General features: G+C 44.6%; 2 protein-coding genes across 6 annotated transcripts in view; both read left to right on the top strand.

The window, feature by feature from the left end:
- plxnb1a (plexin b1a) overlaps positions 1-2,395 on the top strand; it is a gene marked incomplete at its 5' end in the record, with an annotated part of 35,832 nt that extends 33,437 nt beyond the window's left edge. Inside the window, 3 exons of the mRNA XM_080014555.1 lie at positions 500-575; positions 660-734; positions 2,264-2,395. Of these exons, the coding sequence (XP_079870681.1) occupies positions 500-575; positions 660-734; positions 2,264-2,368 (256 nt within the window). The 3' untranslated portion in view covers positions 2,369-2,395. The remainder of the gene's footprint in view (positions 1-499; positions 576-659; positions 735-2,263) is intronic.
- Positions 2,396-6,838: 4,443 nt separating this feature from the next.
- Positions 6,839-14,476, top strand: LOC307241014 (SRSF protein kinase 3). 5 transcript variants are annotated; one of them, XM_080014967.1, is made up of 14 exons: positions 6,839-7,205; positions 7,598-7,656; positions 7,770-7,858; positions 9,262-9,362; positions 9,954-10,062; positions 10,206-10,293; positions 10,813-10,900; positions 10,981-11,087; positions 11,571-11,730; positions 12,228-12,295; positions 12,614-12,721; positions 12,849-12,918; positions 13,097-13,189; positions 14,021-14,476. In XM_080014967.1, exons 3-14 carry the CDS (start codon positions 7,812-7,814, stop codon positions 14,206-14,208), a joined length of 1,227 nt encoding a protein of 408 aa, XP_079871093.1. In that variant the 5' UTR covers positions 6,839-7,205; positions 7,598-7,656; positions 7,770-7,811; the 3' UTR covers positions 14,209-14,476. The 5 variants fall into 5 exon arrangements, with proteins under 5 accessions (XP_079871093.1, XP_079871092.1, XP_079871091.1 ...); XM_080014966.1 differs by having other exon boundaries at positions 6,839-7,283; XM_080014965.1 differs by having other exon boundaries at positions 6,839-7,325.
- Positions 14,477-16,414: the final 1,938 nt, after the last annotated feature.

Genomic DNA, 16,414 nt, shown 5'->3' with positions numbered 1-16,414 from the left:
CACAGGCCCGGGGGACCACATCCTGCCCCGCGAGACAATTCCATGCGGCCTGCCACATGTTTATCAACATGCCACATATTTCTAAAAACACCACATATTCACATAAACATATGGCACTTTTATAAACTGTTTGCCTTCACAAGGGCAATTCAAAGCTCTTTACATGATGAGTAAGAAAAGGAGAAATGAAAAGCAAAAAAAAAATCATCTATTCCTATGCACCGCCTGGGAAGGCCTTGTTGACCGCACTCTAAAATCACCCCTGAACACCTTCGACATCCCGTACTACAGTTCATTTATTTGGGGGAAAACATGGTTGACCTTATCCATCCATCCGTCCATTATCTATACCGCTCATCCTCATGGGGTCGCGGGGGAACATGCAAACTCCACACAGGAAGGCCCCAACGAGGGGTTCCAACCGGGAACCTTCTTGCTGACCTTATTATTCATGAAAATCTAAAACATTTATAATACAATCTGTTTTCTTTTCCCCCAGGTACTACGCAGACATCCGGCAGACCATCTCTGCCAGCGACCAGGAGATGAACTCCGCTCTGGCCGAGCTCTCCCGGGTACGAAATGACTCAAATTCACTGTTTGAAAAGCAGAAAATGTCCAAGACATTTTTCCAATGCTTTTCTCTATTCTCCTGATAGAATTACGCCGGGGAGGTCAACTATCTGGTGGCGCTGCACGAGTTGTACAAGTACATCAACAAGTACTACGATCAGGTAAACGCACAATTCAATGATGGCAAAGGAATCCTCTGGAGCTGGGATTTCGTTTCCATCCAAACTCTGTTAAAAAATGTTGCGACTGCGACCGACCACGCACCCTGTTCCATGCATTGTACCCAACCATGGAGTTTCCCGTTAAGCACCTACAGATTCACAGAGTGTTGTGTGAATGTTGGCTAACATTGTCGCCCAATGCAGTGTGTTGAATCCTCTAACCCCCTTTTTAAGATACCCACGTTCCAAGCGGAGCTCGACAGTCACGGTTGAGATAATTGGCAACCGTTTGGGGGCCTCTGGTTGCCCCCTTTGGCCACCACTTTTTAACATAGAAAACAGGGACGGCAAAACGTGCACTCCAAAATAATTCAATTTGTTGCATTAGTGATATTTAAACATTGCTGTTACGGTCGGAAGCAGACGTGCACGCGCGTCGACTCACGTGCGCACCGGCGGCTGTTTTAGAGTCCATCGGGAAGCGAATAACGTCGTTTGAATTTGGGGTGGAAAGCTCGACGCACCTGTCAACGACGCAAACAAACGTTCTAACTGATTCAGCCGATAAAGAACCACACGATCCTGAACGGGGAAAAAAAACAAAATGGAAGTTTGTGAGGTCCTGGGAGGCCGATGGGATTTGGTGCGACTGACGAGCTACAGGACGGACGAGGTAACGCATTAGAGGCTCATTTACAGTAACGCTTTAGAGATTGACGTCCCGTCCCAGTGTGTCATATAGTCGGGCTGTACACCACTCAGAATTCTGTCAGTTTAATCGAATTTGGCTGTTCAATACCAAGATTCCACTTTTCGTATCCTTTCCAATTCAGCGCCGCACTAAACTCCTATATCAGCCACATTATCACAGTGGACGGCGGTAGAGGAAGGCCATCATCAGGGATGCAACTCGCTGACGGGGGCTGACCCATTTAAGCATATTTTTAAGCGTCCGAGAGAATGACACCATCCGCGATGGGTTAACTACTGGACTGAAAAATATGTCAGACCTTTTTTCACCGTACTTGCGTTTGCATCCCTGTACACATTTAACTAAAACCGAACTAAAACCAGGCGTGAAATTGTGTACTTACAAAAGTTACTAAAATAAAATAAAAAAATATATACAGGACCTACAACGTCAGCTGGTGGAGAGCTACTTTTAATTGGAATGATACAAATTAGAATTTCCCATTGTTAACATTGATGGGACATACAGGACAGTTTAGGTTCTTATTGTCTGTGTGGTGAGCATACACTGTACATGTGGGTGTAAGAGAGACAGAGAGACAGGCGGAGTGTGACCAGAGGTCTACTTACTGAGATGAAGCTTTTAAAGACTCTTTTCTGTCACATTTTCATTATCAAGATGACATATAACCACAAAGTGTCTTAATCACTCAAAATATGAGGTGACTAAAAATGGCAACCTTATTTGCCGTCTCTGGCAACCACTTTCAAAAGTTAGTGTTGCGCCCCGCCAGCTTGGCAAGGGGAATACCGTCTCTCTTTCTGCACCTTCTGTCCAGATCGTCACGGCCCTGGAGGAAGACCCCACGGCCCAGAAGATGCAGCTCGGCTACAGGCTCCAACAAATCGCCGCCGCCGTGGAGAACAAGGTCACCGACCTATGACCCCCTCATCCTCCCTCTGAGGACGCGTTTGACCTTTGACCTTCGATGACTAAAAAAGCCTGAGGAGGGGGTTGGGAGGGGGGGGGATAGGTCCCGATTCCTAATTCCCGAGGCTCCGGGGAGACGATTGAGGACGAGAGGACCGACGGGGGACAAATTGGTCGAGAGGCGAATTGAGAAGGAACAGAGTCACAGGATCGGAACGTGGCCCCCCCGGCTCGACGGAACCGGATCTTTCTCGAGGAAAAACGTGCACTAGGAGGAACATGAAAGTTTCCTCTGTAAATAAACTCTTTTAAAGCCACCAAACGTCACGGGCGGGGACGCCCGCGACGTTTGGCAGTTTTCTTCTTTGGGTGGAGGTCGTGTTCTCAAGCTGCACAGAACATTCCAGTGCCAAGTTTACATCCATCGGGACCCGTTTTCGTGGACACGGCGGACTTTTGGACGTGGGACATCGTGGAAGAATGGACAAATGCAACTTTTTGAAGTCTTACTGGGAAGGAAAGGGAGATTTGGCCTGAACGGTCTTCAAAAGAACCTGAAGGAGAACGATTTTAGGTTTTATTTTTTTTATTTTATTTATTTTTTTTTTAGTCTTCCCCGCATCATTTTTCCGGCTTTTCCTCTGCGACTTCTGCCTCAAACCCACGTAGGTACTTCCCCGAGAGGCTTCTGCTTTGCTAAACTTCCCCCTAACTGCCCCACTGCCCTGGGTTAGACTCGAGGAGGCGGCCTGGTCCCAAAGCCTTTTTAACGTCATTTTTACGTTCGGGATGTGGTGAATGCTCACTTAACCCGCTAACATTCTCAGAATGGATTCACCGTTTTGTATGATTTTTTTTTTTTTTTTAAATACCGTCTTGCGGAATAGTCATGTACATGTTCAGAGTAGTCAGTTTCACCTATAGTCCAGTGCTAACACGTAGGGGGTAAATCCGTGTAGTTTTAAACAGTGTATTGTGATGAGATCCCATCGGTCCCAAATGACGAAAATGTTGAAAATATCGAATCCCTGAATCATGAATCCACTTTCAATCAGTAAATACACTTTTATGGCTTTGATCCCTTTTGGCCCGCCAGCCTTTTTACAGTCACTTTGTTTTTTTAATCTACTATTTTATCATCGTCAGAAATTGATTTAACTTCAGTATTATGGGCTCTGTGATATCAACCGTCAAATCTATTGTAATTCAAACAAACACTCAATCTTTTTATTTTGTGTCAAAAACGTCTGAGTTGACAGTGTTATGATCGAAAATGGCTTATTTTGTGGATGTTTTGCACGTCTCGACTCAATGAACCGCGGTGCTCTCAAATCAAATCGACGTTGCTTCTTGAATTTTAAACCCGATGCCGAGTGCATTTTTTTGTAATTTAGTTCTCCTTTTTGCAATTTAATTTATTGTTTAATTTATTTGCTTGCTCGCTCACCTTTATTGGTCGGTGGTACAATGTGCAGAGATGTTAAAAATAATCTGCCACACAATACTTTGTAACCCTACAAGACCCCTTGGTCAGATGTTGGGTCACATCCCGGTTCAGAAAAGCCAAATTCAGAAATTGACCAACAGGAAGAAACGTTTAGACCTAAAACTGGATTTTAGGCCTACTTTTATTCTGTATTGCTCCCTTCTCCGTCTTTTTATGCTCATTTTTGGGCTTAATGAGTGTTCTCGTCTAAATCAAATTTGCATTCAGCTCTTACAACCTGATGGTCTGTCTTACATTTCACCCATTTTTAGGGGGGAATTTACAAAAACGGCGGTTTCGTAATGTTGCAAGGAGCTCCCACGTGTACACACTTTGCTGCCAGTTTTTGTGTTTGTTTATTACCTATTTGTGTATCTGGAGCTGAATTCCAATGTTTGATTCATGTTTTTTTCCCAGTAGATGCACACCTTTTCCTCCGTAAATCCCCCCCGGGCTTTTGCTTTAACCCATTACTAGGACGAGCCTAACGTGAAACTTAACGTCATGCAATAAAGTGCACCAGATGTCAACAAAACGAGATTTTGTGGTGTGTCGATTTCTATTTACATTTTTTTTCATTCATGTTCTTCCCAGGGTTGACATGGAATGTGCATAGAAGAGCAGACCTAGTGTCTGTGACAAAAGCTGCAAAAGTAGCAACAGCCTCATTTCAGCTTATATCTGTAGGCAATAGTAACTCAATAGTAAAATGAATAATAAAGTATTCAATAAATAATGAATTAATTATGAAATTAATGAATACAGTGTCTGTGTGTGTGTGTGTGTGTATATATACACTGTGTATATATAAATATGTATATACATTTTCACTTTTTTAAATTTTAATTAGAATTTAAAATTATATTTATAAATAAAGTAAAAACACTAACAATCTGTCTCCAGTTCGGTTGTATTTTGGATAACCCATCGTTGAGTACCCAGCACTCTGGCAACACACCCAATGACATTGACCTGTCATTGGGTGTTTTTTTTCAATCATTTCATGTTGAATAATTTGGAAGGGAAAGTAATATGCAGAATAGCCACAGGTCAATATATATTTTTTTCAACCCAGGTTTCAAAACAATATAATTTAACTCATATTAGCTTTTCACCCAGTTATCATGCAAAGCTGTGCATAGCCAAGTCCAAATGGTATGTGGTACTGGAAAACCTCCTGTCAGCAGCCACCACCACTATAAAGTGGGTGTGTATCTCTATGTTCTTGTCGCACGTTCACATTAGAGAGAGCAGTAAGACTGGGACACAAGCGGGCGTTTGAATATTTTAAAAATAGCAAAGGTGTCGCTGCGAGTGAATGCAGATCGCGTTTCAATCTTTTAATGGCGACCTGCGGGCCTGGAGGAGGATGGACTTTGGCATGGAGGGTCGAGGGGGCGGAGTCAGATAGCTGAAGGTCAGTCGGAGGGAGAGGGCAAAGTGTGTGTGTGTGTGTGTGTGTGTGTGTGTGTGTGTGTGTGTGTCCCATTTTTACCCTGTGCATCTCAACAGGCAACGTCAAGAATTAATAGAAATGTAAAGACTCAAACACTTTTAGGCTTAGTTGCCATTGACAATTTTGGAGATAATCTTTCAAATGAGAAAAAACACTTTATTTCCAAACAGGAATGCACAGTGCATCTCTGAGATTGAGCTACTGACCCAGTAATCCAGTTCCTGTCTATGCAAATGCTGCTTGGATATCACCCAACACACACACACACACACACACTTTGCCCTCTCTCTTATCACCTTATTAACTCAGATTCTGTCCATTCCTTTGGCTCTTTAGGCTTGGAAGTGTTACAGTTCTGTGATATACTGTCGGAAAACGCAGGCCGCCTCCGACAGCATGGTTTAAGGAGCTTGAGACTTTATCTGGGTCCAAGATTAGTCCACAAGTCGGAGCCCATGATGGGATGCGAGACTGTGTGTGTTCCTATTCTTAGAAACTTTTCAAAACTTGGTAGAGATATGCTTGTGGAGTTTGACGATACAGTATGCTCAGTAACATGTGAGAAACCTGCCATTTTCAAGTGGTAATCCGTGCGATTATTTTGTGTATTTTTTCCAGATTTGTATTTTTCTTTTAAGCCGGCACTGCTTTTATCTTAAAAGCTGCACCCGGAATATCTTTATAGAATTTTGATATGTTGTAAACCCCCGAAAAAGCCTGACAAAAATGTCAGGCATTTTGTTTTGAAGGGAAAATGAACGCACTTCCTGCTAGTCTGGTCTGGTATGCGGATTACCATGGGGTGTCAGAGAGGCAGTGTTGAGAGCCCAGTGTTGGCGACACAGTGCACAACGTTAGGAGAAGGAAAACTTCTTCAACGCATGCGCGCATGCAGTCAACTCAACTCCACACTGTACTCGTGCGCGGCGCACAGACACACACACAGACACACAGACACACACACGCGCGGTTATTTCAGGATCATGGGGAAAAAGTGGCGATGGAGGTGAAGAGGTTTGTGTTTAATTCCATTGAGCGTCAGAAGCTGCCACGTGGACTAAATGTGACGCCGTAGCTGTTGCAAAAATACCATCTTGGTAACATCTAGTTCAGACAGTTATCATGCTACGCTACTGTTGAGTTAAAAAAAAAAAAAAAAAGTCTCTTTAGGGGAACTTGCACGCGTCCGCATAAACTTCACGAACGGGAAAGTCTTCATGAACTTAAATCTCGTCCGGAACATCCTTCCGCCATCTACTCATGCTGCCCATGGGAGGGTTGTAGGGTTGTGGGATTGCGGGGTTGTGTGGGGCTGGGGCTTCCCCCCTCAACGTGCTGGTTTGGGTTTCCTGAGATCACGACCCCGTTGGCATCGGGGTTCCCACTTTAGGAAACAGAGAGGGAGGGAGTTAGGACATAAAAAAAACACAACAGCTGTCGACCCATTGCTCCCTGACTGTATTGGTCTCTCTCTCTCTCTCTCTCTCTCTCTCTCTCTCTCTCTCTCTCTCTCTCTCTCTCCCCTCCTATCTTCTCTACCCTGTCAACCCCTATGTTCTCCGTAACCGCCACCCCCCGTATCATCTCTCACACTGAGAGAGAGAGAGAGGGAGAGAGAGGGAAGAGGGAGAGGAAGTAATAAAACAGGCATGAATCCAGGGAAGACGAGAAGAGAATGAGTGAGGTCAATAAACAAGCGGACGAGGCAATCGGACATTTCAACAGCGAGACCCCCCGTTGACAGGCTGGTCATCCAACAGGGCGCTACAGCAGACGGCTGTGCAGCCCCCCTTCTACTTTACTACACCACTCACGGCAGCCCAGCCGGACGTTGCTCCACATCTGGATCACCTCAAAGGTCTTCTGGATCACCTGTCACCAACACACCACCGCCTTCCTCCGTCCAAGGTAGACCTTCCTCCGTCCACTGTACCACCGTCCAAGGTAGTCCTTCCACCGTGCAAGGAACACCTACCACCATCCAAGGTACACCCAGCACCATCAAAGATACAACTACCACCATCCAAGGTACACCTACCACCATCCAAGGTACACCTACTACCATCCAAGGTACACCTACCACCATCCAAGGTACACCTACCACCATCTAAGGTACACCTACTACCATCCAAGGTACACCTACTACCATCCAAGGTACACCTACCACCATCCAAGGTACACCTACCACCATCCAAGGTACACCTACTACCATCCAAGGTACACCTACCACCATCTAAGGTACACCTACCACCATCTAAGGTACACCTACCACCATCTAAGGTATACCTACCACCATCCAGGGTTGTCCTTCCACTGTCCAGACCCTTCACCATCCAAGGAACACCTACCGCTGTCCAAGGTAAATCCAGCGCTGTCTAAGGTGCACCATCACTGTTGGCATGGTTTTCTCTTCACCTTCTCTCTATGTAACCCTTTTTCCAAAGCTCACTTGGCTGTGTGTTCATTCTTCAGATTTGTGGTGGGGCTCCTGCTGGCTGGATCCACTAAACCGCCATGCAGAGGAGCCCACGTCCAGCTCACGCGGCTGCTCAGCATCATATGTGAGTAGGGGATTTGTTTTTATCTGCACTGTTTACTGTTTCAGGACTCTTTAAATGTATTATTAAATTAAACAAATTGTTGGTTCTTGGGTTGATCAATTATGTTGTATATTGTTCCAGTTCAAAACTCATTTAGAAATAAGAGGCTCGATGGGTAAAGTTGAATTCTATTGTTGCATGATGTCAGGACTGTTCAAAAACAAAAGAATGTGGAGCAGGGCAAAATCAGCATAAATATTTTTTTATTTATGCCAAACTTTTGCAATTCCTAGTTTTCAAAATGATTTTTGTTAAAACAAAGCCAAATGTAACTGCTTTAATCTCATGTTGTGCTCTTTATTTCCCAGGACAGACTTTAGAACCCTGAGTCGACCGCAAAGCACAGCAGTATTATTTTGGTCTAGATGAGGATACAGGGATGGTAGTTGAGTCTTTCTAGGTGGATATCACCAGGGTCATGTTTCGTGTCCACTCCAAGTTTCCACGTTGAGTCCCAGTGTGGTCCTACATAACCTCAACGTCAACACCGCCCGTGCTGGTGCAAAATGTAATTAGCAACCGAAGTTGATATGTTTGCGAAGCCACTGGAATGCAAATCTATGTCGCATCGCTGTGAAGAGATTGTAAAAGGATGTGAAGCACAGCTCCTACACGGGGATACCGCTTCTGTTTTGGGCTGCGCGTCCGTTCTTAGCAATACTGTGGCGAGACAAGTTTCCGGGGGCAGGTTCAGTCCGTGGGGGTGGGAGCGCATCTAAAAGTAGACTGTCTACCCCACTGGCCTGCGAAGGGAAGGACCTACTCCATCCTACCTTACCCTGCCGTATCCTTCTGTACAGTATGCTACCCTTCAATCCCCTATCCTGCTCTAGCCCACCTTAACATACCCTACCCCACAATAAAATACCCTCCCCTACCCCACTATGGCATACCCTACCCTACCCTACCATTACATACCCTACCCTCCCCCACAATAAAATACACTCCCCTACCACACTATAGCATACCCTACTCTACACTACCATAACATAGCCTACCCTCCCCATGATAACATACCCTGCCCCACCATAAAATACCCTACCCTACCATAGCATACCCTACCCTCCCCGATGATAACATACCCTACCTCACGAGCCCGTGCACCAATCTCCTCTGGAAGACAAACAAGACATTAATGGAAACTCCCGGCGCTGATTGGTCCGACTCGAGGCAGCTCCGCGGGGAAAGGGAACCGTGCCGTCGTCTTTGTCCGCCCGTTTGTCCGCCACACATATCAATACCATACCAGGGTCGTGTGTGTGTGTGTGTGTGTGTGTGTGTGTGTGTGTGTGTGTGTGTGTGTGTGTGTGTGTGTGTGTGTGTGTGTGTGTGTGTGTGTGTGTGTGTGTGTGTGTGTGTAACAGGAGTAAAGCTGGGTCATGTCATATCTTGGAGGACCTGGGATGCGAGCAGCTGTATCCCAAGGACGGGCAGGGCGCCGAGGATCCCAGAGAATACTGCCACGGTACGACAAGCGCCGCCACCTCCGTCGCGTCGGCAACACAACTATTCTCACATCCAGTTGATCCGCCTCGCAACCTCCAACAGCAAAGACACCGCTGCGCACGGAACCTATGTTTAGCCCCTCTAACCCTCTGTGTTCCCAGCCTCTTAATCATTTTTCTCTCTCTCGTTATTTCGAGGTTGTTGTTTATTTTCACCCTATCCTTGTATGCGCCGGCAACCGCTTTTTGAAATGACTGTCCTTAAAAGTCCACCGCGTCAGCTGTAGTGGCCTGGGGTCCTTTCACGACGACGGGACGTGGTGATTAATCATCGGCAGCACTTACCCATTTTAATTTCACAAAAATATATTTAAAGAAATAATAATAAATTACCTCAAATTTCCGACCACGTCTCTGCTGGTACATCGTCAAACCAGGTCGAGAGGCTTCGAGCGCCGTCCTTAAATCGTGTCCGAATAATTAATCCCAACAAATGGGCCAAGCGCCGCGTGGCGCGTGTTGACGAAAAGCTGCGGCTCAAGGTGCGACACGGCCAACGAGGCGTCGTCGCCAAATCCCAACACGGATTCCTGTGTTTCACGGCCTTGCAGGCGGCTACCACCCCGTCCGGGTGGGGGACACCTTCAACAGGAGGTACCGGGTGGTGTCCAAGCTGGGCTGGGGCTACTTCTCCACCGTCTGGCTCTGCCACGACCTGAGGTAAGGCCGGGCCGGGGGCCTTGGGCATCGGGCCGTCTCGCCCGCGGCGCGGTTCCCCCCCCCCCGGCCACGCCCCTGATGTGTTTGGGGTGGAGGTGAGCTGCCTGTTTGAGGCCGGTGTTGGTGTTGTCCACGTCCCGCAGGCAGGGCCGGCGGGTCGCCGTGAAGGTGCTGAAGAGCGGCCAAGGATTTACGGAGGCCGGCCAGGACGAGCTGGCTCTGCTTCGATGCGTAAGAGTCCTTTTATTTGGGAGCTTTTTTTGAATCAGACACATTGAGGCACATGGCTTTACTGCATCTTATTATTGAGGTTATTTGGGTCGATTCAGTGCTTGGCAAATTCAATTCAAGAATTGGATCTTGAAATTCATTGATTTCTTTTACTAAGTAAAACTCAAATGATACTGCACTTTTGGAGAATATGGAGGATTCATTAAAATTAACACAGTAGGCATAAAAACGAAGGTAACACTTAGAATTGCCAATCAAAAAAATTAGAAGAAAGACAGAGAAAGATGATATAAAATCCAACAATCAGAGAAATTACATTGCACATTTGAATGATATGTAACTTCAGTATTGCATGATGACCAATCTTGAGTTGTCCACGGGTATTCCTAAAATTTTCCAAAGAGGGATTCGCATTAGTCTGTAAAAAGCCTAAAATAAAAAATGTAAAAAAAAAAAAATTGTTAAAAAAAACATTCTCACGCCCTTTTTGGACTCTCTCCTTTGGCCCTTCACCTCTAGGCCGGTGGTCCCGCAGTACGACATCCCTCCAGCAGGAGGATCGTCCGGCTGCTGGATGAGTTCAAGATGGCCGGGGTCAACGGAGTCCGTATCCTTTTAATTCAATCATTTCTGTCGTCCGCACGCACGCACGCACGCACACACACAACCTTAACATCCCATAATGAGACATGTGCCTGGTGCTGGAGCTGCTGGGGCCCGACCTGAGAAGCTGGCAGCTGTGTTTTGGGAACCCAGGCCTGTCACAGACGTGCGTCAAACACATACTCACCCAGGTGACCAGCATGCTTCTCTTTGTTGGCCTGGTTTAAGAATGCCATAAGGATTATTATTAACTTTTTTTATCCTTGTTTATTGTACAATAACTTAGCACGTTCACGTATTTGAATAGTCTCTATGCTCCCAGTGGCTTTGGCCGTAATGAGTTACGTACCGAAATTAAAATGCTTATAGACGCAAATGTGATTCTGCCATGTTTGTCTGTATGAGTATGACTATAATGTCCCTTTTGCTTTTGTTTTCCCTTCTTTTCTTTTGGGTCCTGGCCTTTGTTTTTCCCTTTTTCATTTCTTGTCTTATCTTATATTTTCTTTTTTCCTTTTCACTTCTCTCTTTTTCCCCTTTCGTTTATGATTGTTTCTTTTCTTTTCCACTTTCTTTCCTTGCCTTATCTTTTTTTTTCTTGTCTTCTCTCATCTTATGGCACATTTTGTTCTCCTTTCGTTTCTTGACTTCTCTCCCTTTACTCTCCTGTGCAGGTTCTCCAGGGCCTGGACTACCTGCACACCCAGTGTCAAATCATCCACACGGACGTCAAGCCAGAGAACATCCTGCTGTGCGTGGAGCAGCAGTGCCACATGCCGCCGCCAGGGTGCGCTACCTCCTCCACCGCCATCGGCAGTGACGTCACGTCCAGCGGTACAGTTGTTTTTATGCAGATGTTGATGAATGAAAAGAAGGATGTATCTCCAGAGGTTCTACAATATAAAACATGTGTTTTTTTTATTATCATAACTACTATTACTAATATTACTATTACTACTATTACTATTACTACTATTACTATTACTTTTACTACTATTACTATGACTATTACTATTATTACTGTTACTATTTCTAAGATTACTATTACTACTATTACTACTATTACTGTTACTACTATTACTATTATTACTATTACTACTAATACTGTCACTATTACTACTACTATTACTATTACTACAATTACTATTACTACTAATACTGTTACTATTACTACTACTATTACTATTACTACAATTACTATTACTACTAATACTGTTACTATTGCTACTATTACAATTTTTAATTGTATTATTATTACTATTATCACTATTATCCCTATTTTAATTACAAATAAAAATGTTGTAATTCAAAGTTGATGTAATTTCTTGCAGAGAAGGAGCCGCTCAGTTTGAAGGAGCTCACGGTGAAGATAGCAGACCTGGGCAGCTCCTGCTGGGTGGTCAGTCCTCTCATCGTTATCCATATTTCTCGATTGCAATTTCTTTGAAGACAATAGTACGTCCTCTTTTCCTATTGGCCAGAGGTTTTCAAATGGGCCCATGATCCCCCCGGGGGGTCGTGAATGAATAGCAGGCAGTTTGCAGCAAAATCACTTTCATTTTATTTATTTACAATATATTTTATGTATTTATTGTTAATTATTTATTACTACAGTATATGTTTGTTTTATGTATATATCATTTTTTTCTTTTTTTTTTTTGTTATTAAAATAATTATAATAAGAAACATGACATCCCTTCCCACTTCTATTTCTCAGTACAAACACTTCTGCGAGGAGATCCAGACCCGTCAGTACCGCTCGCTAGAGGTCCTCCTGGGTTCCGACTACGGGCCGCCCGCCGACATCTGGAGCGTGGCCTGCTTGGTGAGCGGAGAGGACCCTGGTCGCCGTCGTTCATGACAAGACGAACCCTTATCTCCTTTGACAAAAAACAACATTGGAAGTATTAAAACTAGACCTCCGCTCCCATCCTCTTTCCACTCGTCCCCAGGCCTTCGAGCTGGCCACAGGAGATTCCTTGTTTGAGCCCAGAGCCGGGAAGAACTTCTCCCTGGAGGAAGGTACGGGAAGGTGTCCAATGCCCACGCCGCAATTAAGTCAGATTACATTGTAGCTGCTGATGTAGACGTGTCGGTCGGTCTGTCTGTCTGTCTGTCTGTCTGTCTGTCTGTCTGTCTGTCTGTGTGTGTCTGTCTGTGTGCGTGTGTGTGTGTGTGTGTTGCTTTTCCTCCCCCTCAGATCACATAGCCCACATCGTGGAACTCCTCGGCAGAATCCCACCAGATGTCGCCTTGACGGGCAAATACTCTGCCGAGTACTTCAACCGTAGAGGTGTGTTGCATTAATAAGTTGTTGTTGTTTGTTTGATTTGATTTGTTAATATGCAAAAAATATCATCATGAACTTCAGGTGACAGGTAAATTCAGCTTTTTCTCTCTTGGATATACTGTATGTCTGGTAAGTCTGGAGGATAAAGAACAATAATCACAATACTTAACAGGTGGGAACAGGTAACTCGACCTGTACAGCGTACACTTCAAAATAAAAAAAAAGAGGCTCCACCTCTCACTCCTTTTTTAACTTTTATCTTGAACATGTGAGAATGTCTGCATCATGAAACCTTGTTTTGTTTTTGGTTTTATGTGGGTTTACTTATAAAAGGATCATGTTACAAGGTTTCTGTAAGGTGCTCTGCGTACGAAAGATTTTATGTTTCATTTCCAAGAAATTAAGACAACAAATTATGAAGTGTGAAAATAGCTAAAATAAGATAAAATCCCCAAATATTGAAACAGACGAATAGATGGATGGATAGATCGATGGATGGACGGACGGATGGATGGATGATAAATAGACAGATAGATAGTTGGATAGATGCATAGATACAATTTGGGGAAATAATTTCTGCAGCCTAAAATACAAATATTTAGTTAATATAACTCTCATTCATATATGTTAAAAACCTTAAAGCCAGTGTGTTTTTTTACAGCGTTGTTGTATTTTATAAACGGCCAGAATAACTTCTAAAATTCTGAATATTTGTACTAGTAATTGTTCTTGTATCTTTACCTTTTACCCCAAAAGTGTTAACGAATGAATAACAGCTAATTCCACATTTCGTCCCCCTGCTCCGTCTCTCTCTCTCTCTCCCTCCCCCTCCAGGGGAGCTGCGTCGCGTCGGGCCCCTGCGGCCCTGGGGCCTGTACGACATCCTGGTTGAGAAGTACCACTTCCTGTTGGAGGAGGCCTCGGCCTTCGCCCACTTCCTGGCCCGCATGATGGACCCCCGCCCGGAGAGGAGGAGCACCGCCGCACAGAGCCTCCGCCACCCCTGGTTGGCTTCCCGGTGAAAGGTCAAGAGAACACCGTCAAACGAGTGTCACCGTATTCAATCCTGTTCTATTTTGTATCCAACCGCGAGGAACTTGGGCCGACATTGGCGTACGGCACCTCGCGTAGCGCGGAACGTCGGAGAGTGTCCAAAAATAACATCTTAAAAATGTTGCAGATCAAGATGTTGCTTTGGTTCTGTGCTGTATCGCGGTGCTTTTCTTTGCTATGTTCTCTCCTTTTATGATTTGATGAATGTTTGAGATTAAAATGAACTCATGAAGCTTCTCTTCATTGTCACCGCTTTAATGAAATAAAAAAATATATAAAATATATATGAAAAGAAATAAAATATATATATATTATATATATATAAATATAAAATAAATATAAAAATAAATAAAAGATAAATATTATATATATAAATATAAAAATAAATAAAATATATATAATATATAAATATAAAAATGAATAAAAGATAAATATTATATATATATAAATATAAAAGACATTTAAAAATAAATAAAAGATAAATATTATATATATAAAATAAATATACAGTATATATAAAAATAAATAAAAGATGAATATTATATATATTCATTTAAAATAAATATAAAAAGAATATGCTGAATATACCGTATTATACCCGAATACAAGACGACCCCCATTTTCAAGGCTCATTTTTGGAAAACGACTTTTTGAAGACCAGATCTTGTGTTTTTTTTCCCCCCATTTATTTTCAAAACAAAGATCAGGCAGCGCGCAGTCGCACGGAGTGTGCGGAGATCGACGAGCGGGATGCGGGACCAAATTCCACGAGCGCGAGTTCCGCCCGCGAGCAACGCGTCGAGCTCAGCGCAGCCTGAGCGGCGTCCGGCCCGGTCGGCCGCACGACGGCGAGAGCGGCGGCTTCCGGGAAGACCCAGGAGACACGCCCGCCCCTTTAAATCAGCCGCGTGGGAACTTTTGGGGCTCCCGGTGAACGGCGACGGAGGGCGAGCGGCGGGTGGTGGACGGGGACGGTGTGTCGGTGTGGCTCCGCGGTTCACGGGCGTGGCTGTAGGATACTGAAACCCTCCTCCCGATGCACAACTTTAACGTTTTTTATTATTCTACCGTATATTGACGTCTAAATGTCTAGACGAAATACGTATAAGACGACACCACTTTTTGAGATGTACAGTATTCCCACGAATAAAAACACCCTTGTGTACAGTGTTCTGTATATTCGGGTCAATACTGTATATACAGTATACTGTATATATATATATATATATATATATATATATATATATATATATATATATATATATATATATATATATACACACACACTATGGTCTCAGGTGTGAGGTAGACAAATCCCAGCCAAGGTGTAAATGGATCAGTGCCCTGACTTTGACCTGCTGTCAGTGGAGTGACCCACAGACAGGCTGTGTCCACCCGCGGGTGATACGTTCACCATGACATATAAGACGGACGCACTATGGGATGGCTGCGTCTCCTCGAACATCGTCCTCAGCCAGGATGCTGTCATCCTGTCCGCGCGTCCTGACGGAGAAATGTAACCGCTCGTCGTCTGGCCGGCGACTCCCTCGGAACCTCTTGGGAGGGGGGGGGTCCCCCGAACCACACGTTGAGAACCTCTACACCAGAGAACACCTTCCTTCCGCTTCAATCCTGTTCATGTCTTGGAAGGTGACTCCGCCCTTCGTCCCATGCTTAATTTGTACGTCATGAATGCCGCGCTGAGCACACAGAGAGGGAGGGAGACCGGGTTCATGTCGGCGGAGAGAAGAAGGAAACGCAGGAACACACGAGAGGATGAGCCCAAACCCTCTGGGGGAAGACCTTCAGGTTCAAGTTTTACAAACCATGATGAACAAATGATAAATCCCAGGATCCAGGCGGCGTTCCTTTTTTCGCTCCGCCCGCGCACCGATCCGTCTGGTTCCACTCATGGGTTCCACCTCTGGGGTTGTTGCTCAGTAGCAAATCCACACGGTCGACTCAATAATCCCGGAGTGGAATGTTGACTTCCTGGGCCTAGATCTCAGGATTTTCCACCACTGGTCTCAGCTGAGGGAGAACGACCATGTTTGGTACAATATTTGTAACCGTATATACAGCAGACAAAACTGAATGCAATAGAATACAAAATGAAAGACCTTTAGGTCGATTAAATTGGGTGGTAGTATTGAACATTTGGCTCCAATCGGTGAT

Source organism: Zeus faber (genome assembly GCF_960531495.2).
Source record: "Zeus faber genome assembly, chromosome: 15".
Classification (NCBI taxonomy): domain Eukaryota; kingdom Metazoa; phylum Chordata; class Actinopteri; order Zeiformes; family Zeidae; genus Zeus; species Zeus faber.
Note: the sequence above shows the minus strand (reverse complement) of the source record. Positions and strands in the feature narration are given on the sequence as shown.